Below are 21,613 nucleotides of genomic sequence, written 5' to 3'. Positions count from 1 at the left end.
GGAACCCCCTGAAGAACTGAAAGAACTAAATTGAGACTCCAAGGAGGAGTCAAAGGTTTGTAAACAGGCTTGATTCTAACCAGAGCCTGAACAAAAGCTTGAACATCTGGCACAGCCGCCAGCTTTTTGTGAAGTAAAACAGATAAAGCAGAAATCTGTCCCTTCAAAGAACTTGCAGATAATCCTTTCTCCAAACCTTCTTGAAGAAAGGATAGAATCTTAGGAATTTTTATCTTGTTCCATGGGAATCCATTAGAGTCACACCAACAGATATATTTCTTCCATATTTTATGGTAGATTTTTCTAGTTACAGGCTTTCTGGCCTGAACAAGAGTATCAATGACAGAATCTGAGAACCCTCGCTTTGATAAAATCAAGCGTTCAATCTCCAAGCAGTCAGTTGGAGTGAGGCCAGATTCGGATGTTCGAACGGACCTTGAACAAGAAGGTCCTGTCTCAAAGGTAGCTTCCATGGTGGAGCCGATGACATATTCACCAGGTCTGCATACCAAGTCCTGCGTGGCCACGCAGGAGCTATCAAGATCACCGATGCCCTCTCCTGACTGATCCTGGCTACCAGCCTGGGGATGAGAGGAAACGGTGGGAATACATAAGCTAGGTTGAAGGTCCAAGGTGCTACTAGTGCATCTACTAGAGTCGCCTTGGGATCCCTGGATCTGGACCCGTAGCAAGGAACCTTGAAGTTCTGACGAGAGGCCATCAGATCCATGTCTGGAATGCCCCACAATTGAGTAATTTGGGCAAAGATTTCCGGATGGAGTTCCCACTCCCCCGGATAAAATGTCTGACGACTCAGAAAATCCGCTTCCCAGTTTTCCACTCCTGGGATGTGGATTGCAGACAAGTGGCAGGAGTGAGTCTCCGCCCATTGAATGATTTTGGTCACTTCTTCCATCGCCAGGGAACTCCTTGTTCCCCCCTGATGGTTGATATACGCAACAGTCGTCATGTTGTCTGATTGAAACCGTATGAATTTGGCCTTTGCTAGCTGAGGCCAAGCCTTGAGAGCATTGAATATCGCTCTCAGTTCCAGAATATTTATGGGGAGAAGAGATTCTTCCCGAGACCAAAGACCCTGAGCTTTCAGGGGTTCCCAGACCGCGCCCCAGCCCACCAGACTGGCGTCGGTCGTGACAATGACCCACTCTGGTCTGCGGAAGCTCATCCCCTGTGACAGGTTGTCCAGGGTCAGCCACCAACGGAGTGAATCTCTGGTCCTCTGATCTACTTGTATCGTCGGAGACAAGTCTGTATAATCCCCATTCCACTGACTGAGCATGCACAGTTGTAATGGTCTCAGATGAATTCGCGCAAAAGGAACTATGTCCATTGCCGCGACCATCAAACCTATTACTTCCATACACTGCGCTATGGAAGGAAGAGGAACAGAATGAAGTACTTGACAAGAGCTTAGAAGTTTTGATTTTCTGGCCTCTGTCAGAAAAATCCTCATTTCTAAGGAGTCTATTATTGTTCCCAGGAAGGGAACTCTTGTTGACGGAGATAGAGAACTTTTTTCTACGTTCACTTTCCACCCGTGAGATCTGAGAAAGGCCAGGACAATGTCCGTATGAGCCTTTGCTTGTGGTAGGGACGACGCTTGAATCAGTATGTCGTCCAAGTAAGGTACTACTGCAATGCCCCTTGGTCGTAGCACCGCTAGAAGGGACCCCAGTACCTTTGTGAAAATTCTTGGAGCAGTGGCTAATCCGAATGGAAGTGCCACAAACTGGTAATGCTTGTCCAGAAAGGCGAACCTTAGGAACCGATGATGTTCCTTGTGGATAGGAATATGTAGATACGCATCCTTTAAATCCACCGTGGTCATGAATTGACCTTCCTGGATGGAAGGAAGAATTGTCCGAATGGTTTCCATTTTGAACGATGGAACCTTGAGAAACTTGTTTAGGATCTTGAGATCTAAGATTGGTCTGAATGTTCCCTCTTTTTTGGGAACTATGAACAGATTGGAGTAGAATCCCATCCCTTGTTCTCCTAATGGAACAGGATGAATCACTCCCATTTTTAACAGGTCTTCTACACAGTGTAAGAATGCCTGTCTTTTTATGTGGTCTGAAGACAATTGAGACCTGTGGAACCTCCCCCTTGGGGGAAGCTCCTTGAATTCCAGAAGATAACCTTGGGAGACTATTTCTAGCGTCCAAGGATCCAGAACATCTCTTGCCCAAGCCTGAGCGAAGAGAGAAAGTCTGCCCCCCACCAGATCCGGTCCCGGATCGGGGGCCAACATCTCATGCTGTCTTGGTAGCAGTGGCAGGTTTCTTGGCCTGCTTACCTTTGTTCCAGCCTTGCATTGGCCTCCAGGCTGGCTTGGTTTGAGAAGTATTACCCTCTTGCTTAGAGGATGTAGCACTTGGGGCTGGTCCGTTTCTGCGAAAGGGACGAAAATTTGGTTTATTTTTAGCCTTGAAAGACCTATCCTGAGGAAGGGCGTGGCCCTTACCCCCAGTGATATCAGAAATAATCTCTTTCAAGTCAGGGCCAAACAGCGTTTTCCCCTTGAAAGGTATGTTAAGCAATTTGTTCTTGGAAGAAGCATCCGCTGACCAAGATTTTAGCCAAAGCGCTCTGCGCGCCACAATAGCAAACCCTGAATTTTTCGCCACTAATCTAGCCAATTGCAAAGTGGCGTCTAAAGTAAAAGAGTTAGCCAATTTGAGAGCATGGATTCTGTCCATAATCTCCTCATAAGAAGAATCTTTATTGAGCGACTTTTCTAGTTCATCGAACCAGAAACACGCTGCTGTAGTGACAGGAACCATGCATGAAATTGGTTGTAGAAGGTAACCTTGCTGAACAAACATCTTTTTAAGCAAACCCTCTAATTTTTTATCCATAGGATCTTTGAAAGCACAACTATCTTCTATAGGGATAGTAGTGCGTTTGTTTAGAGTAGAAACCGCCCCCTCGACCTTGGGGACTGTCTGCCATAAGTCCTTTCTGGGGTCGACCATAGGAAACAATTTCTTAAATATAGGGGGAGGGACAAAAGGTATGCCGGGCCTTTCCCATTCTTTGTTTACAATGTCCGCCACCCGCTTGGGTATAGGAAAAAGCTTCGGGGGGCCCCGGGACCTCTAGGAACTTGTCCATCTTACATAATTTCTCTGGAATTACCAAATTCTCACAATCATCCAGAGTAGATAACACCTCCTTAAGCAGAGCGCGGAGATGTTCCAATTTAAATTTGAATGTAATCACATCAGGTTCAGCTTGTTGAGAAATTTTCCCTGAATCTGAAATTTCTCCCTCAGACAAAACCTCCCTGGCCCCCTCAGACTGGTGTAGGGGCACTTCAGAACCAATATCATCAGCGTCCTCATGCTCTTCAGTATTTTCTAAAACAGAGCAGTCGCGCTTTCGCTGATAAGTGGGCATTTTGGCTAAAATGTTTTTGATAGAATTATCCATTACAGCCGTTAATTGTTGCATAGTAAGGAGTATTGGCGCACTAGATGTACTAGGGGCCTCCTGTGTGGGCAAGACTGGCGTAGACAAAGGAGGGGAAGATGCAGTACCATGCTTACTCCCCTCACTTGAAGAATCATCTTGGGCATCATTTTCTCTAAATTTTGTGTCACATAAATCACATCTATTTAAATGAGAAGGAACCTTGGCTTCCCCACATACAGAACATAGTCTATCTGATAGTTCAGACATGTTAAACAGGCATAAACTTGATAACAAAGTACAAAAACGTTTTAAAATAAAACCGTTACTGTCACTTTAAATTTTAAACTGAACACACTTTATTACTGAAAATGTGAAAAAGTATGAAGGAATTGTTCAAAATTCACCAAAATTTCACCACAGTGTCTTAAAGCCTTAAAAGTATTGCACACCAAATTTGAGGCTGAGACCCAACCAAGCCCAAAGGGGAATACGATACCAAATGACGCCTTCAGTAAGCTTTTTCTATGTATCTGAGCTCCTCACACATGCATCTGCATGTCTTGCTTCCCAAAAACAACTGCGCAATAGAGGCGCGAAAATGAGGCTCTGCCTATGATTAGAGAAGGCCCCCAGTGAAAAAGGTGTCCAATATAGTGCCTGCCGGTTATTTTACATAATTCCCAAGAATAAAATAACTCCTCAAAACTATGAAGTATTAAAAATGCTTATATATCAATCGTTTTAGCCCAGAAAATGTCTACCAGTCTTTAAAGCCCTTGTGAAGCCCTTTATTCTTATTTAATAAAAATGGCTTACCGGATCCCATAGGGAAAATGACAGCTTCCAGCATTACCAAGTCTTGTTAGAAATGTGTCATACCTCAAGCAGCAAAAGTCTGCTCACTGTTTCCCCCAACTGAAGTTAATTCCTCTCAACAGTCCTGTGTGGAAACAGCCATCGATTTTAGTAACGGTTGCTAAAATCATTTTCCTCTTACAAACAGAAATCTTCATCTCTTTTCTGTTTCAGAGTAAATAGTACATACCAGCACTATTTTAAAATAACAAACTCTTGATTGAAGAATAAAAACTACATTTAAACACCAAAAAACTCTAAGCCATCTCCGTGGAGATGTTGCCTGTACAACGGCAAAGAGAATGACTGGGGAAGGCGGAGCCTAGGAGGGATCATGTGACCAGCTTTGCTGGGCTCTTTGCCATTTCCTGTTGGGGAAGAGAATATCCCACAAGTAAGGATGACGCCGTGGACCGGACACACCTATGTTGGAGAAAGGGGACAGTCCAGTCAAAATTGGAATACATGCACACAAGAACATTTCAGTTTTGAAAAGAAGCATTTTTGCAATATACATTTATAACTATTTCAAGTATGCTCCGTGCACCCACATTTTAAACACAGCACTTACTCAGAGAGCCTAAGTTGCTTGTATCACCTTGTAATTATTTGGGGCTAGATTACAAGTGGAACACTAAATTTATCGCGCACCTGTGAAAGGGCAAATTTGCCGTTTGCAGGCGTGTGATAAATAACCAGCCATTGCTCGCTGTAGCAATTAGCACTTATAAAATCAACAAGAGAACAGATTTTTTGGTTAATTTTATAAATTCCCCCAAAATCAAATGTGATAGCATAATTTTGTGCATGTATTGTTAGAGTAAACAGTGGTGTAGCTTGATGAAGTAGCCTGGAGATACGATTTGATAATGCGGCATTGTTTTGTATACACTGATGCTACAGCAACCGGTGGCTGTACCTAGTGAACGGTTTCAGGAGCACAAGTTGATGAGGTAACCCAAAAATAAAATATAATAGCGGCGGCAGGGAATAAAATTCACAATGAAATGCGTGGTTGTAAATAGGTTTTTGCTTGTATATAGCAAAGTTTGAAGTGTTATGAATACATAATATTAATAAATAAGTTGTCATTTAAGCATCTTTGTGAATAGAGAAGGTCCAATGCTATATTGGAACATAAAAAGTTAGGCACCCTCAACACTGAGTGGTAGTGGGTTTTAGGGGGTTTAAATGTGGAACGAGCACTATGTTTGATATATTGCTTGTTTATTATATTTACAAAACAAATATAAAGGCACTTGCAGGTCTTACAAAGTTAAAAAATTGTTTATTCCATCATATTAAAAATGAAGTCAACTTACCTTGCAAGTCCAATGCCAAATCCAGCAAATCTATTTAGCTGTTCTAAAAAAAAAAAAAAAAAAAAAAAAAAAAAGACAGAAGATGAACAGAGTAAAGAAAAATACAATGCACAATATATATGTTTGCACTTAAGATATATCAATGCATTGGAGCTTTGTAACTTTATTCGTACAATGCATTTGGTATTCCACACACGTGTTAATTCTCAATCCCCAATTTAATAATTATTAGCACAGAAAACAATCTATTGGTGGTGCTACCAAAATTGTTAACATTGTATACATTTGTGTTAGGAAAATGACAAAGAAATAAGCTGATTTAGCAATCTGAGGCCTGACTTATTGCCCAAACAGTCCCGTTAACTGGGTGTTACCCACACACACCTGCGGCCAACCACCATTACTAAAGGTGGGCAGTAGGTGAAAGCAAGGTTGACACCTGGGATGATAATGCCTCGGCTACACTTTGTTGTGCACTATATATATATATATATATATATATATATATATATTTATATATATATATATATATATATATATATATATATATATATATATATATATATATATATATATATATATATATATATATATATATATATATATATATATATATTACACACATACATACACACACAAAAAAGAGATTTGATAGAGAATAGGGCGCAAAAACGGATATTATGATTATCAGTAATGTCAATATGAGTATCGATTGACGGTTTATACAATTGTAAGGTAATTTATCTTGTAATTAAAATCCATCAAATATATGTATACGAGACTAAATAGTGTTGATATAGTAGTATCCCAGACAATGTAGTTAATGCAAAGTACAATATGGTGTTCACTTTTGAGTGTGTAGAAGCAAGAAGACTATGCAGAAGTTCAAGGCACTTCAATAGAACTTAATGTTCCAAAAAATATATAGAGAAATGGTAAGTAAAGAAGAACTACTAGAGTTCTACAATAGAATGTACAATTATATAAAATATATAAGTAAACTGCATATATTAATAGATAAAACAGATCGAGAAACTTTATCAAGAAAGTTATTTCAGTGTGTAAAAAACAGAATTTATGCTTACCTGATAAATTACTTTCTCCAACGGTGTGTCCGGTCCACGGCGTCATCCTTACTTGTGGGAATATCTCTTCCCCAACAGGAAATGGCAAAGAGTCCCAGCAAAGCTGTCCATATAGTCTCTCCTAGGCTCCGCCCACCCCAGTCATTCGACCGACGGACAGGAGGAAAAAACAGGAGAAACTATAGGGTGCCGTGGTGACTGTAGTTAGAGAAAATAATTAATCAAACCTGATTAAAAAACCAGGGCGGGCCGTGGACCGGACACACCGTTGGAGAAAGTAATTTATCAGGTAAGCATAAATTCTGTTTTCTCCAACATTGGTGTGTCCGGTCCACGGCGTCATCCTTACTTGTGGGAACCAATACCAAAGCTTTAGGACACGGATGAAGGGAGGGAGCAAATCAGGTTACCTAAATAGAAGGCACCACGGCTTGCAAAACCTTTCTCCCAAAAATAGCCTCCGAAGAAGCAAAAGTATCAAATTTGTAAAATTTGGCAAAAGTGTGCAGTGAAGACCAAGTCGCTGCCTTACATATCTGATCAACAGAAGCCTCGTTCTTGAAGGCCCATGTGGAAGCCACAGCCCTAGTGGAATGAGCTGTGATTCTTTCAGGAGGCTGCCGTCCTGCAGTCTCGTAAGCCAATCGGATGATGCTTTTAAGCCAAAAGGAAAGAGAGGTAGAAGTCGCTTTTTGACCTCTCCTTTTACCAGAATAGACGACAAACAAAGAAGATGTTTGTCTGAACTCTTTTGTAGCTTCTAAATAGAATTTTAGAGCACGGACTACATCTAAATTGTGTAACAAACGTTCCTTCTTTGAAACTGGATTCGGACACAAAGAAGGTACAGCTATCTCCTGGTTAATATTTTTGTTAGAAACAACCTTTGGAAGAAAACCAGGCTTAGTACGCAAAACAACCTTATCTGCATGGAACACCAGATAGGGCGGAGAACACTGCAGAGCAGATAACTCAGAAACTCTTCTAGCAGAAGAAATAGCAACCAAAAACAAAACTTTCCAAGATAATAACTTAATATCTACGGAATGTAGAGGCTCAAACGGAACCCCTTGAAGAACTGAAAGAACTAGATTTAAACTCCAGGGAGGAGTCAAAGGTCTGTAAACAGGCTTGATCCTAACCAGAGCCTGCACAAATGCTTGAACATCTGGCACAGCTGCCAGTCGTTTGTGTAACAAGACAGATAAAGCAGAAATCTGTCCCTTTAGAGAACTCGCTGATATTCCTTTATCCAAACCTTCTTGTAGAAAGGAAAGGATCTTAGGAATTTTGATTTTATTCCATAAGAATCCCTTGGATTCACACCAGCAGATATATCTTTTCCATATTTTATGGTAAATTTTTCTAGTTACCAGTTTTCTGGCTTGAACCAGAGTATCTATCACAGAATCTGAGAACCCACGCTTTGATAGAATCAAGAGTTCAATTTCCAAGCCGTCAGCTGGAGGGAGACCAGATTTGGATGTTCGAATGGACCCTGTACAAGAAGATCCTGTCTCAAAGGTAGCTTCCATGGTGGAACCGATGACATATTCACCAGGTCTGCATACCAAGTCCTGCGTGGCCACGCCGGAGCTATCAAGATCACCGAGGTCCTCTCCTGCTTGATCCTGGCTACCAGCCTGGGAATGAGAGGAAACGGTGGAAACACATAGGCTAGGTTGAAGGTCCAAGGCGCTACTAGTGCATCCACTAGAGTCGCCTTGGGATCCCTGGATCTGGACCCGTAGCAAGGAACCTTGAAGTTCTGACGAGACGCCATCAGATCCATGTCTGGAATGCCCCATAATTGAGTCAACTGGGCAAATATCTCCGGGTGGAGTTCCCACTCCCCCGGATGGAATGTCTGACGACTCAGATAATCCGCCTCCCAGTTTTCCACTCCTGGGATGTGGATCGCAGATAGGTGGCAGGAGTGATCCTCCGCCCATTTTATGATTTTGGTCACTTCTCTCATCGCCAGGGAACTCCTTGTTCCCCCCTGATGGTTGATGTAAGCAACAGTCGTCATGTTATCCGATTGGAATATTATGAATCTGGCCTTTAGTTGAGGCCAAGCCCTGAGAGCATTGAATATCGCTCTCAGTTCCAGGATATTTATCGGGAGAAGAGACTCTTCCCGAGACCATAGTCCCTGAGCTTTCAGGGATTCCCAGACCGCGCCCCAGCCCACTAGACTGGCGTCGGTCGTGACGATGACCCACTCTGGTCTGCGGAAGCTCATTCCCTGGGACAGGTGGTCCAGGGTTAGCCACCAACGGAGTGAGTCTCTGGTCTTCTGATCTGCTTGAATCACTGGAGACAAATCTGTATAGTCCCCATTCCACTGTTTCAGCATGCACAGTTGTAATGGTCTTAGATGAATTCGCGCAAAAGGAACTATGTCCATTGCTGCAACCATCAACCCTACTACTTCCATGCACTGAGCTACGGAAGGACGTGGAATAGAATGAAGAACTTGACAAGCGTTTAGAAGTTTTGACTTTCTGACTTCTGTCAGGAAAATCCTAATTTCTAAAGAATCTATTATTGTTCCCAAGAAAGGAACTCTTGTCGACGGAGACAGGGAACTTTTTTCTATGTTCACTTTCCATCCGTGAGATCTGAGAAAGGCCAGAACGATGTCTGTGTGAGCCTTTGCCTTTGAGAGAGACGACGCTTGAATTAGAATGTCGTACAAGTAAGGTACTACTGCAATGCCCCTTGATCTTAGAACCGAGTACCTTTGTGAAAATCCTTGGAGCAGTGGCTAACCCGAATGGGAGGGCCACAAACTGGTAATGTTTGTCCAGAAAGGCGAACCTTAGGAACTGATGATGATCCTTGTGGATAGGAATATGTAGATACGCATCCTTTAGATCCACGGTAGTCATAAATTGACCTTCCTGGATTGTAGGTAGAATCGTTCGAATGGTTTCCATTTTGAACGATGGAACTCTGAGAAATTTGTTTAGGATCTTTAAATCCAGAATTGGTCTGAAAGTTCCCTCTTTTTTGGGAACTACAAACAGATTTGAGTAAAATCCCATTCCCTGTTCCACCGTTGGAACTGGGTGTATCGCTCCCATTTTCAACAGGTCTTCTACACAATGTAAGAATGCCTGTCTCTTTATTTGGTTTGAGGATAAGTGAGACATGTGGAACCTTCCCCTTGGGGGTAGTTCCTTGAATTCCAGAAGATAACCCTGAGTGACTATTTCTAGTGCCCAGGGATCCTGAACATCTCTTGCCCAAGCCTGAGCAAAGAGAGAGAGCCTGCCCCCTACTAGATCCGGTCCCGGATCGGGGGCTACTCCTTCATGCTGTTTTGTTAGCAGCAGCAGGCTTCTTGGCCTGCTTACCCTTGTTCCAGCCTTGCATCGGTTTCCAGGCTGGTTTGGTTTGTGAAGCATTACCCTCTTGTTTAGAGGATGCGGAATTGGAGGCCGGTCCGTTCCTGAAATTGCGAAAGGAACGAAAATTAGACTTATTCTTGGCTTTGAAAGGCCTATCTTGTGGGAGGGCGTGGCCCTTTCCCCCAGTGATGTCTGAGATAATCTCTTTCAATTCTGGCCCAAAGAGAGTTTTACCCTTGAAGGGGATATTAAGCAATTTTGTCTTGGAAGATACATCCGCTGACCAAGACTTTAGCCAAAGCGCTCTGCGCGCCACAATTGCAAACCCTGAATTTTTCGCCGCTAATCTTGCTAATTGCAAAGCGGCATCTAAAATAAAAGAATTAGCCAACTTGAGTGCGTGAACTCTGTCCATAACCTCCTCATACGGAGTCTCTCTACTGAGCGACTTTTCTAGTTCCTCGAACCAGAACCACGCTGCTGTAGTGACAGGAACAATGCACGAAATGGGTTGCAGGAGGTAACCTTGCTGTACAAAAATCTTTTTAAGCAAACCCTCCAATTTTTTATCCATAGGATCTTTGAAAGCACAATTATCCTCGATAGGAATAGTAGTGCGCTTGTTTAGAGTAGAAACTGCCCCCTCGACCTTAGGGACTGTCTGCCATAAGTCCTTTCTGGGGTCGACCATAGGAAATAATTTCTTAAATATAGGAGGGGGGACAAAAGGTATGCCGGGCTTCTCCCACTCCTTATTCACTATGTCCGCCACCCGCTTGGGTATAGGAAAAGCGTTGGGGTGTACCGGAACCTCTAGGAACTTGTCCATCTTGCATAATTTTTCTGGAATGACCAGGTTGTCACAATCATCCAGAGTAGATAACACCTCCTTAAGCAGTGCGCGGAGATGCTCTAATTTAAATTTGAATGTCACAACATCAGGTTCAGCCTGTTGAGAAATTTTACCTGAATCTGTAATTTCCCCATCTGACAAAACCTCCCTCATGGCCCCTTCAGATTGGTGTGAGGGTATGACAGAGCAATTATCAGCGCCCTGCTGCTCTTCAGTGTTTAAAACAGAGCAATCGCGCTTTCTCTGATATCCAGGCATTTTGGATAAAATATTTGCTATGGAGTTATCCATTACTGCCGTCAATTGTTGCATTGTAATAAGCATTGGCGCGCTAGAAGTACTAGGGGCCTCCTGCGTGGGCAAAACTGGCATAGACACAGAAGGAGATGATGTAGAACTATGTCTACTCCCTTCATCTGATGAATCATCTTGGGCAACCTTACCATCTGTGGCAGTACTGTCCTTACTTTGTTTGGACGCTATGGCACAATTATCACACAATTTTGAAGGGGGAGACACATTGACTTTCATACATATAGAACATAGCTTATCTGAAGGTACAGACATGTTAAACAGGCTTAAACTTGTCAATAAAGTACAAAAACCGTTTTAAAACAAAAACGTTACTGTCTCTTTAAATTTTAAACAGTGCACACTTTATTACTGAATATGTGAAAAAGTATGAAGGAATTGTTCAAAAATTACCAAATTTTCACCAGTGTCTTAAAGCATTCAAAAGTATTGCACACCAATTTTCAGAGCTTTAACCCTTAAAATAAAGAAACCGGAGCCGGTTACAGTCTTAACCCCTCAACAGTCCCAGCTACAGCCTTTGCTGCGACTTTACCAAACCCAGGGGGGAATACGATACCAAATGAAGCCTTCTAGGAACCTTTCCAACTACTTTCAGATCCACACACATGCATCTGCATGCCTTGCTCTCAAAAGAAACTGTGCAGTAATGGCGCGAAAATGAGGCTCAGCCTACAACTGGGAAGGCCCTTCCTGACTGGAAAGGTGTCTAACTCAGTGCCTGACATTAAAAAACGTTCCCCAAGCTTATAAGTGTGAATTTCAAACATAAACATGTATAAAATGCCCAAATAAAGCAATCGATTTTGCCCATAAAAGTGTCTACCAGTTTTATAGCCCATATTAAGCCCTTTATTCTGTTTGAGACTAAGAAAATGGCTTACCGGTCCCCATGAGGGGAAATGACAGCCTTCCAGCATTACACAGTCTTGTTAGAAATATGGCTAGTCATACCTTAAGCAGAAAAGTCTGCTAACTGTTTCCCCCAACTGAAGTTACTTCATCTCAACAGTCCTATGTGGAAACAGCAAACGATTTTAGTTACTGTTTGCTAAATTCATCTTCCTCTCACAAACAGAACTCTTCATCTTTTTCTGTTTCAGAGTAAATAGTACATACCAGTACTATTTTAAAATAACAAACTCTTGATAGTAGAATAAAAAACTACAACTAAACACCACATACTCTTAACCATCTTCGTGGAGATGTTGCCTGTGCAACGGCAAAAGAGAATGACTGGGGTGGGCGGAGCCTAGGAGGGACTATATGGACAGCTTTGCTGGGACTCTTTGCCATTTCCTGTTGGGGAAGAGATATTCCCACAAGTAAGGATGACGCCGTGGACCGGACACACCAATGTTGGAGAAATTCTAGTTGGCCTATTCACGTTTAGAGGTGCTGCTTAGAATAACACAGTGTGTCAAAAATTCAATTCCTATATCGTGGCACAGTGTTTCAAAAAAGCAATTTGTATATCATTTCTAGAAAGCTATTCCTGTGTGTACAGATTCAAATTGACCTGTTTCGCATATAAAAGTACTAATTAGGTAACACAATGTTTAAAATCTGATTCTTATATCTTCTAATTAACACATATTATATTAGAACAGCTATCGTAGTGTTAACATCATATAAAAGTCTTGCTGTGTTTCTTGTCCAAGATTTAAACTGAGTTGTGCATCAAATGAAATAAAAAATAAAAATATTGGTGATGTGAAATATTGATATTAGCTGCCCAAATTCCGGAGTTCAGGTCCCCTTAGGGGTGTCTACTTACACTTCTTAACCTCAATCACTATGAGGTAAGTGCCGCATAGTGTCTGTAGCAACCTCCTTTGATCCCCGGTCTTTCAGAAAGTCAGATAACTGCCTGCAGGACTTCAATCCAGGTACTTTGTCTTTACTGGGGTATCAGTCCCCTCTCCATATAGTCATAAACATGAAAAACAAATGGAAATAATAATAGTGTAACCCCGTATTTACAATTTGTTAAATGGCTTTATTAAATACAGTGCACTCACGTTTAAAAACCTGAACAGTATATGAGGTATTGATAAGCAATATAAAATCAACTCCAAGTTTTGGCTTATCCGGCCAGCGGAACTTCACAAATAATACTCTTAAGGTATTGGTTCACAGTTAGTGTGAGAGTGAGTCCAAAACAAATAACAGCATTGGTTATCCTGTAAAGATTAAAGTCCATATCCTAACGCGTTTCAAAGGCATTGACACATTACAGCCTTCTTCATCAGAGGAATTTACAGACAGCTGTGTCTAGGCTAAATTTAAGGCGGAGCGGCGGCACACTACCCTCAAATCTGGAGTTTGGTTGGATGCATGAAAGAGTCACATGACCTGCAATCCGCTTATGTTATTTCAAAGTGTTGCAAAAGATTATCACTGTTTCCCATCTTGTAGATCCTTTGTAATTGCTATAGTTATGGTGTTAGTGTAAATAAATATACATAAGATACAATACCAATAATAGGTCCTTAATAAAATAATTTTGTATGTTACATAACTCGTTCTCATTTGTTTTGATTTCCACAGAATACATTTTGCATACTTAGAAGAACACTTTCAAGAATTGAATCCTAATCTCTTTTGCCGTGTGCTAGTATAGGAAAGTGGAAGTAAAAGAAAGTGTACATAGGATAACATTTTAATATAATAAAATAATGTAGGGACCGAGTATAAATAAAGATGTAGTTTATATCCCTAATGATCTACGAGAAAATCCTTTTGTTAGAGTGTATTTTAAGTAGTGGATAGGAAACAATATTTGTGTCCCTCCAAAAATTTAGTTATTAGTATATGTTATATGATAATAAAATATGGAAGGATGGCCTATGTAGAGCACCTATTATGTTTTATACGTCTGTATAATTGTAGAATATACAGTGCTAACGAAATTTAAAAGATTTAAAAGTAGAATTATCCAAAGTAGCGTGTTCCTATAAAGGGTTACTCGGTTCATATTCCTATCTAAATGAGTAATTAGAATAAATGTCTTGTTTTTTCCTAGTCAATTTTTATGTATAGCAAAAATGAAGAATTCCTTAGGGGTATAATACCTATGTAAATAAAACATTAAGAATAGATGACCTGTATGAAACACGTGATACATGTTATACGTTTATATATGTAGGGGATATATTGCTAGCATTGCCTAAATACAGGTTTTTAGGATTATTTAAAAGAGCATGTGCGTATAGTTAGAAATAGAGACAGAAGTATTCTGTTGCTATATGTACCTGGCTAAAAAGTGAAAATAGATAGCTAGTGTTTCCTTTTCAATTTTAAATTAGTTACAAAAGTGAAATAGTATTTACGGTTCAGGTATAGTACCTATAGAGTTTTGACATGTATCTAGTGAAGAATATATATTAAAAAGTGCTACTATGCAGTATGAACATTCAGAAATAAAATAAAAACTTTTATATTTTATTACCCTAAAACAATATAGCTTATATATCATACTATTCTATTTAATAAGTTATTCTGTTTAAGATATAATGGAATTATATAGTTAAAATTTGGTAGAAATTGTCCTTAAAATATATATAGTTAAGAAGTATATTTTACTTTAAAAAGGGCCGATTGTTTAAAAACTGGTATTGATAAAACTGCTTATAACTATTTATAATAAGATAGAAATAGAAATCATGGGAGCTCTAATTAATTATTAGTTGATTTTATTATAATAATAGATTACTAAAAAGAAAAATATATAAGGGTTGCCATATTAAAAAGTTATAAGGTTACAGATTAGCTTTTGGAATGGTGATTCATAATTTGTTACTAGAGACTCCAAATAAAAATATATAACATTGCATGTAGATGTATAAAGCTGATTTAATGCTTACTATCCTTAAAATACAAATTAGTTCGAACAGGTTAATCCCTAATTTTCATTATAAATGACGCTACAAACACATTAGATTTGTACAAGACACATTAATTTTATAAAAAACATTAATTTTGTAATAAACTGGTTTTTGGAGTAGCATTATAAATATTCTAATAACACTAGCTATCAATTTTCACTTTTTAGCCAGGTACATATAGCAACAGAATACTTCTGTCTCTATTTCTAACTATACGCACATGCTCTTTTAAATAATCCTAAAAACCTGTATTTAGGCAATGCTAGCAATATATCCCCTACATATATAAACGTATAACATGTATCACGTGTTTCATACAGGTCATCTATTCTTAATGTTTTATTTACATAGGTATTATACCCCTAAGGAATTCTTCATTTTTGCTATACATAAAAATTGACTAGGAAAAAACAAGACATTTATTCTAATTACTCATTTAGATAGGAATATGAACCGAGTAACCCTTTATAGGAACACGCTACTTTGGATAATTCTACTTTTAAATCTTTTAAATTTCGTTAGCACTGTATATTCTATAATTATACAGACGTATAAAACATAATAGGTGCTCTACATAGGCCATCCTTCCATATTTTATTATCATATAACATATACTAATAACTAAATTTTTGGAGGGACACAAATATTGTTTCCTATCCACTACTTAAAATACACTCTAACAAAAGGATTTTCTCGTAGATCATTAGGGATATAAACTACATCTTTATTTATACTCGGTCCCTACATTATTTTATTATATTAAAATTTTATCCTATGTACACTTTCTTTTACTTCCACTTTCCTATACTAGCACACGGCAAAACATAATTTATGTAAGAACTTACCTGATAAATTCATTTCTTTCATATTAGCAAGAGTCCATGAGCTAGTGACGTATGGGATATACATTCCTACCAGGAGGGGCAAAGTTTCCCAAACCTCAAAATGCCTATAAATACACCCCTCACCACACCCACAATTCAGTTTAACGAATAGCCAAGAAGTGGGGTGATAAAAAAGTGCGAAAGCATATAAAATAAGGAATTGGAATAATTGTGCTTTATACAAAATCATAACCACCACAAAAAAAGGGCGGGCCTCATGGACTCTTGCTAATATGAAAGAAATGAATTTATCAGGTAAGTTCTTACATAAATTATGTTTTCTTTCATGTAATTAGCAAGAGTCCATGAGCTAGTGACGTATGGGATAATGACTACCCAAGATGTGGATCTTTCCACACAAGAGTCACTAGAGAGGGAGGGATAAAATAAAGACAGCCAATTCCTGCTGAAAATAATCCACACCCAAAATAAAGTTTAACGAAAAACATAAGCAGAAGATTCAAACTGAAACCGCTGCCTGAAGTACTTTTCTACCAAAAACTGCTTCAGAAGAAGAAAATACATCAAAATGGTAGAATTTAGTAAAAGTATGCAAAGAGGACCAAGTTGCTGCTTTGCAGATCTGGTCAACCGAAGCTTCATTCCTAAACGCCCAGGAAGTAGATACTGACCTAGTAGAATGAGCTGTAATTCTCTGAGGCGGAATTTTACCCGACTCAACATAGGCAAGATGAATTAAAGATTTCAACCAAGATGCCAAAGAAATGGCAGAAGCTTTCTGGCCTTTCCTAGAACCGGAAAAGATAACAAATAGACTAGAAGTCTTACGGAAAGATTTCGTAGCTTCAACATAATATTTCAAAGCTCTAACAACATCCAAAGAATGCAACGATTTCTCCTTAGAATTCTTAGGATTAGGACATAATGAAGGAACCACAATTTCTCTACTAATGTTGTTGGAATTCACAACTTTAGGTAAAAATTCAAAAGAAGTTCGCAACACCTCCTTATCCTGATGAAAAATCAGAAAAGGAGACTCACAAGAAAGAGCAGATAATTCAGAAACTCTTCTAGCAGAAGAGATGGCCAAAAGGAACAAAACTTTCCAAGAAAGCAATTTAATGTCCAATGAATGCATAGGTTCAAACGGAGGAGCTTGAAGAGCTCCCAGAACCAAATTCAAACTCCAAGGAGGAGAAATTGACTTAATGACAGGTTTTATACGAACCAAAGCTTGTACAAAACAATGAATATCAGGAAGAATAGCAATCTTTCTGTGAAAAAGAACAGAAAGAGCAGAGATTTGTCCTTTCAAAGAACTTGCGGACAAACCCTTATCTAAACCATCCTGAAGAAACTGTAAAATTCTCGGTATTCTAAAAGAATGCCAAGAAAAATGATGAGAAAGACACCAAGAAATATAAGTCTTCCAGACTCTATAATATATCTCTCGAGATACAGATTTACGAGCCTGTAACATAGTATTAATCACGGAGTCAGAGAAACCTCTTTGACCAAGAATCAAGCGTTCAATCTCCATACCTTTAAATTTAAGGATTTCAGATCCTGATGGAAAAAAGGACCTTGTGATAGAAGGTCTGGTCTTAACGGAAGAGTCCACGGTTGGCAAGAGGCCATCCGGACAAGATCCGCATACCAAAACCTGTGAGGCCATGCTGGAGCTACCAGCAGAACAAACGAGCATTCCTTCAGAATCTTGGAGATCACTCTTGGAAGAAGAACTAGAGGCGGAAAGATATAGGCAGGATGATACTTCCAAGGAAGTGATAATGCATCCACTGCCTCCGCCTGAGGATCCCGGGATCTGGACAGATACCTGGGAAGTTTCTTGTTTAGATGGGATGCCATCAGATCTATTTCTGGAAGTTCCCACATTTGAACAATCTGAAGAAATACCTCTGGGTGAAGAGACCATTCGCCCGGATGCAACATTTGGCGACTTAGATAATCCGCTTCCCAATTGTCTACACCTGGGATATGAACCGCAGAGATTAGACAGGAGCTGGATTCCGCCCAAACCAAAATTCGAGATACTTCTTTCATAGCCAGAGGACTGTGAGTCCCTCCTTGATGATTGATGTATGCCACAGTTGTGACATTGTCTGTCTGAAAACAAATGAACGATTCTCTCTTCAGAAGAGGCCAAAACTGAAGAGCTCTGAAAATTGCACGGAGTTCCAAGATATTGATAGGTAATCTCACCTCCTGAGATTCCCAAACTCCCTGTGCCGTCAGAGATCAGCACACAGCTCCCCAACCCGTGAGACTTGCATCTGTTGAAATTACAGTCCAGGTCGGAAGCACAAAAGAAGCCCCCTGAATTAAACGATGGTGATCTGTCCACCATGTTAGAGAGTGCCGAACAATCGGTTTTAAAGATATTGTTTGAGATATCTTCGTGTAATCCTTGCACCATTGCTTCAGCATACAGAGCTGAAGAGGTCGCATGTGAAAACGAGCAAAGGGGATCGCGTCCGATGCAGCAGTCAAGACCTAGAATTTCCATGCATAAGGCTACCGAAGGGAATGATTGTGACTGAAGGTTTCGACAAGCTGCAATCAATTTTAGACGTCTCTTGTCTGTTAAAGACAGAGTCATGGACACTGAATCCATCTGGAAACCCAGAAAGGTTACCCTTGTCTGAAGAATCAAAGAACTTTTTGGTAAATTGATCCTCCAACCATGATCTTGAAGAAACAACACAAGTCGATTCGTATGAGATTCTGCTAAATGTAAAGACTGAGCAAGTACCAAGATATCGTCCAAATAAGGAAATACCACAATACCCTGTTCTCTGATTACAGACAGAAGGGCACCGAGAACCTTTGTAAAAATTCTTGGAGCTGTAGCTAGGCCAAACGGCAGAGCCACAAACTGGTAATGCTTGTCCAGAAAAGAGAATCTCAGGAACTGAAAATGATCTGGATGAATCGGAATATGCAGATATGCATCCTGTAAATCTATTGTGGACATATAATTCCCTTGCAGAACAAAAGGCAAGATAGTCCTTATAGTTACCATTTTGAACGTTGGTATCCTTACATAACGATTCAATATTTTTAGATCCAGAACTGGTCTGAAGGAATTCTCCTTCTTTGGTACAATGAAGAGATTTGAATAAAACCCCATCCCCTGTTCCTGGACTGGAACTGGCATAATTACTCCAGTCAACTCTAGATCTGAAACACATTTCAGAAATGCTTGAGCTTTTACTGGATTTACTGGGACACGGGAAAGAAAAAATCTCTTTGCAGGAGGTCTTATCTTGAAACCAATTCTGTACCCTTCTGAAACAATGTTCTGAATCCAAAGATTGTGAACAGAATTGATCCAAATTTCCTTGAAAAAACGTAACCTGCCCCCTACCAGCTGAGCTGGAATGAGGGCCGCACCTTCATGTGGACTTAGAAGCAGGCTTTGCCTTTCTAGCTGGCTTGGATTTATTCCAGACTGGAGATGGTTTCCAAACTGAAACTGCTCCTGAGGATGAAGGATCAGGCTTTTGTTCTTTGTTGAAACGAAAGGAACGAAAACGATTATTAGCTCTACGTTTACCTTTAGATTTTTTATCCTGTGGTAAAAAAGTTCCTTTCCCACCAGTAACAGTTGAAATGATGGAATCCAACTGAGAACCAAATAATTTGTTACCCTGGAAAGAAATAGAAAGTAAAGTTGATTTAGAAGCCATATCAGCATTCCAAGTTTTAAGCCATAAAGCTCTTCTAGCTAAAATAGCTAGAGACATAAACCTGACATCAACTCTGATAATATCAAAAATGGCATCACAGATAAAATTATTAGCATGCTGAAGAAGAATAATAATGTCATGAGAATCACGATGTGTTACTTGTTGCGCTAAAGTTTCCAACCAAAAAGTTGAAGCTGCAGCAACATCAGCCAAAGATATAGCAGGTCTAAGAAGATTACCTGAACACAGATAAGCTTTTCTTAGAAAGGACTCAATTTTCCTATCTAGAGGATCCTTAAACGAAGTACCATCTGACGTAGGAATAGTAGTACGTTTAGCAAGGGTAGAAATAGCCCCATCAACTTTAGGGATTTTGTCCCAAAATTCTAATCTGTCAGACGGCACAGGATATAAATGCTTAAAACGTTTAGAAGGAGTAAATGAATTACCCAATTTATCCCATTCTTTGGAAATTACTGCAGAAATAGCATTAGGAACAGGAAAAACTTCTGGAATAACCACAGGAGCTTTAAATACCTTATCTAAACGTTTAGAATTAGTATCAAGAGGACTAGAATCCTCTATTTCTAAAGCAATTAGAACTTCTTTAAGTAAAGAACGAATAAATTCCATTTTAAATAAATATGAAGATTTATCAGCATCAACCTCAGAGACAGAATCCTCTGAACCAGAGGAGTCATCAGAATCAGAATGATGATGTTCATTTAAAAATTCATCTGTAGGGAGAGAAGTTTTAAAAGATTTTTTACGTTTACTAGAAGGAGAAATAACAGACATAGCCTTCTTTATGGATTCAGAAACAAAATCTCTTATGTCATCAGGAACATTCTGCACCTTAGATGTTGAGGGAACTGCAACAGGCAATGGTACTTTACTAAAGGAAATATTATCTGCTTTAACAAGTTTGTCATGACAATCAATACAAACAACAGCTGGAGAAATAGCTACCAAAAGTTTACAGCAGATACACTTAGCTTTGGTAGATTCAGCACTTGACAGCGATTTTCCTGTAGTATCTTCTGGCTCAGATGCAACGTGAGACATCTTGCAATATGTAAGAGAAAAAACAACATATAAAGCAAAATTGATCAAATTCCTTAAATGACAGTTTCAGGAATGGGAAAGAATGCCAAAGAACAAGCTTCTAGCAACCAGAAGCAATAAAAAATGAGACTTAAATAATGTGGAGACAAAAGAGACGCCCATATTTTTTCGCGCCAAATAAGACGCCCACATTATTTGGCGCCTAAATGCTTTTTGGCGCCAAAAATGACGCCACATCCGGAACGCCGACATTTTTGGCGCGAAATAACGTCAAAGAATGACGCAACTTCCGGCGACACGTATGACGCCGGAAACGGAAATAGAATTTTTGCGCCAAAAAAGTCCGCGCCAAGAATGACGCAATAAAATTAAGCATTTTCAGCCCCCGCGAGCCTAACAGCCCACAGGGAAAAAGTCAAATTTTAAGGTAAGAAAAAATGGTCAAATCAAAATGCATTATCCCAAATATGAAACTGACTGTCTGAAAATAAGGAAAGTTGAACATTCTGAGTCAAGGCAAATAAATGTTTGAATACATATATTTAGAACTTTATAAATAAAGTGCCCAACCATAGCTTGGAGTGTCACAGAAAATAAGACTTACTTACCCCAGGACACTCATCTACATATAGCAGATAGCCAAATCAGTACTGAAACGAGAATCAGCAGAGGTAATGGTATATATAAGAGTATATCGTCGATCTGAAAAGGGAGGTAAGAGATGAATCTCTACGACCGATAACAGAGAACCTATGAAATAGACCCCTTAGAAGGAGATCACTGCATTCAAATAGGCAATACTCTCCTCACATCCCTCTGACATTCACTGCACGCTGAGAGGAAAACCGGGCTCCAACTTGCTGCGGAGCGCATATCAACGTAGAATCT

At 39.7% G+C, this 21,613-nt stretch overlaps 1 protein-coding gene across 1 annotated transcript in view; it reads right to left on the bottom strand.

Annotated features, from left to right (window-relative positions):
• SLC25A46 (solute carrier family 25 member 46) overlaps positions 1 to 21,613 on the bottom strand; it is a 121,313-nt gene that overhangs the window by 75,077 nt on the left and 24,623 nt on the right. Inside the window, exon 2 of the mRNA XM_053701538.1 lies at positions 5,613 to 5,655. Within this exon, the coding sequence (XP_053557513.1) occupies positions 5,613 to 5,655 (43 nt within the window). The remainder of the gene's footprint in view (positions 1 to 5,612; positions 5,656 to 21,613) is intronic.

Source organism: Bombina bombina, chromosome 2 (genome assembly GCF_027579735.1).
Source record: "Bombina bombina isolate aBomBom1 chromosome 2, aBomBom1.pri, whole genome shotgun sequence".
In the NCBI taxonomy this organism is placed as follows: Eukaryota; Metazoa; Chordata; class Amphibia; order Anura; family Bombinatoridae; genus Bombina; species Bombina bombina.
The sequence above is the reverse complement of the archived record's forward strand: the minus strand, read 5'-3'. Positions and strand labels throughout refer to the sequence as shown.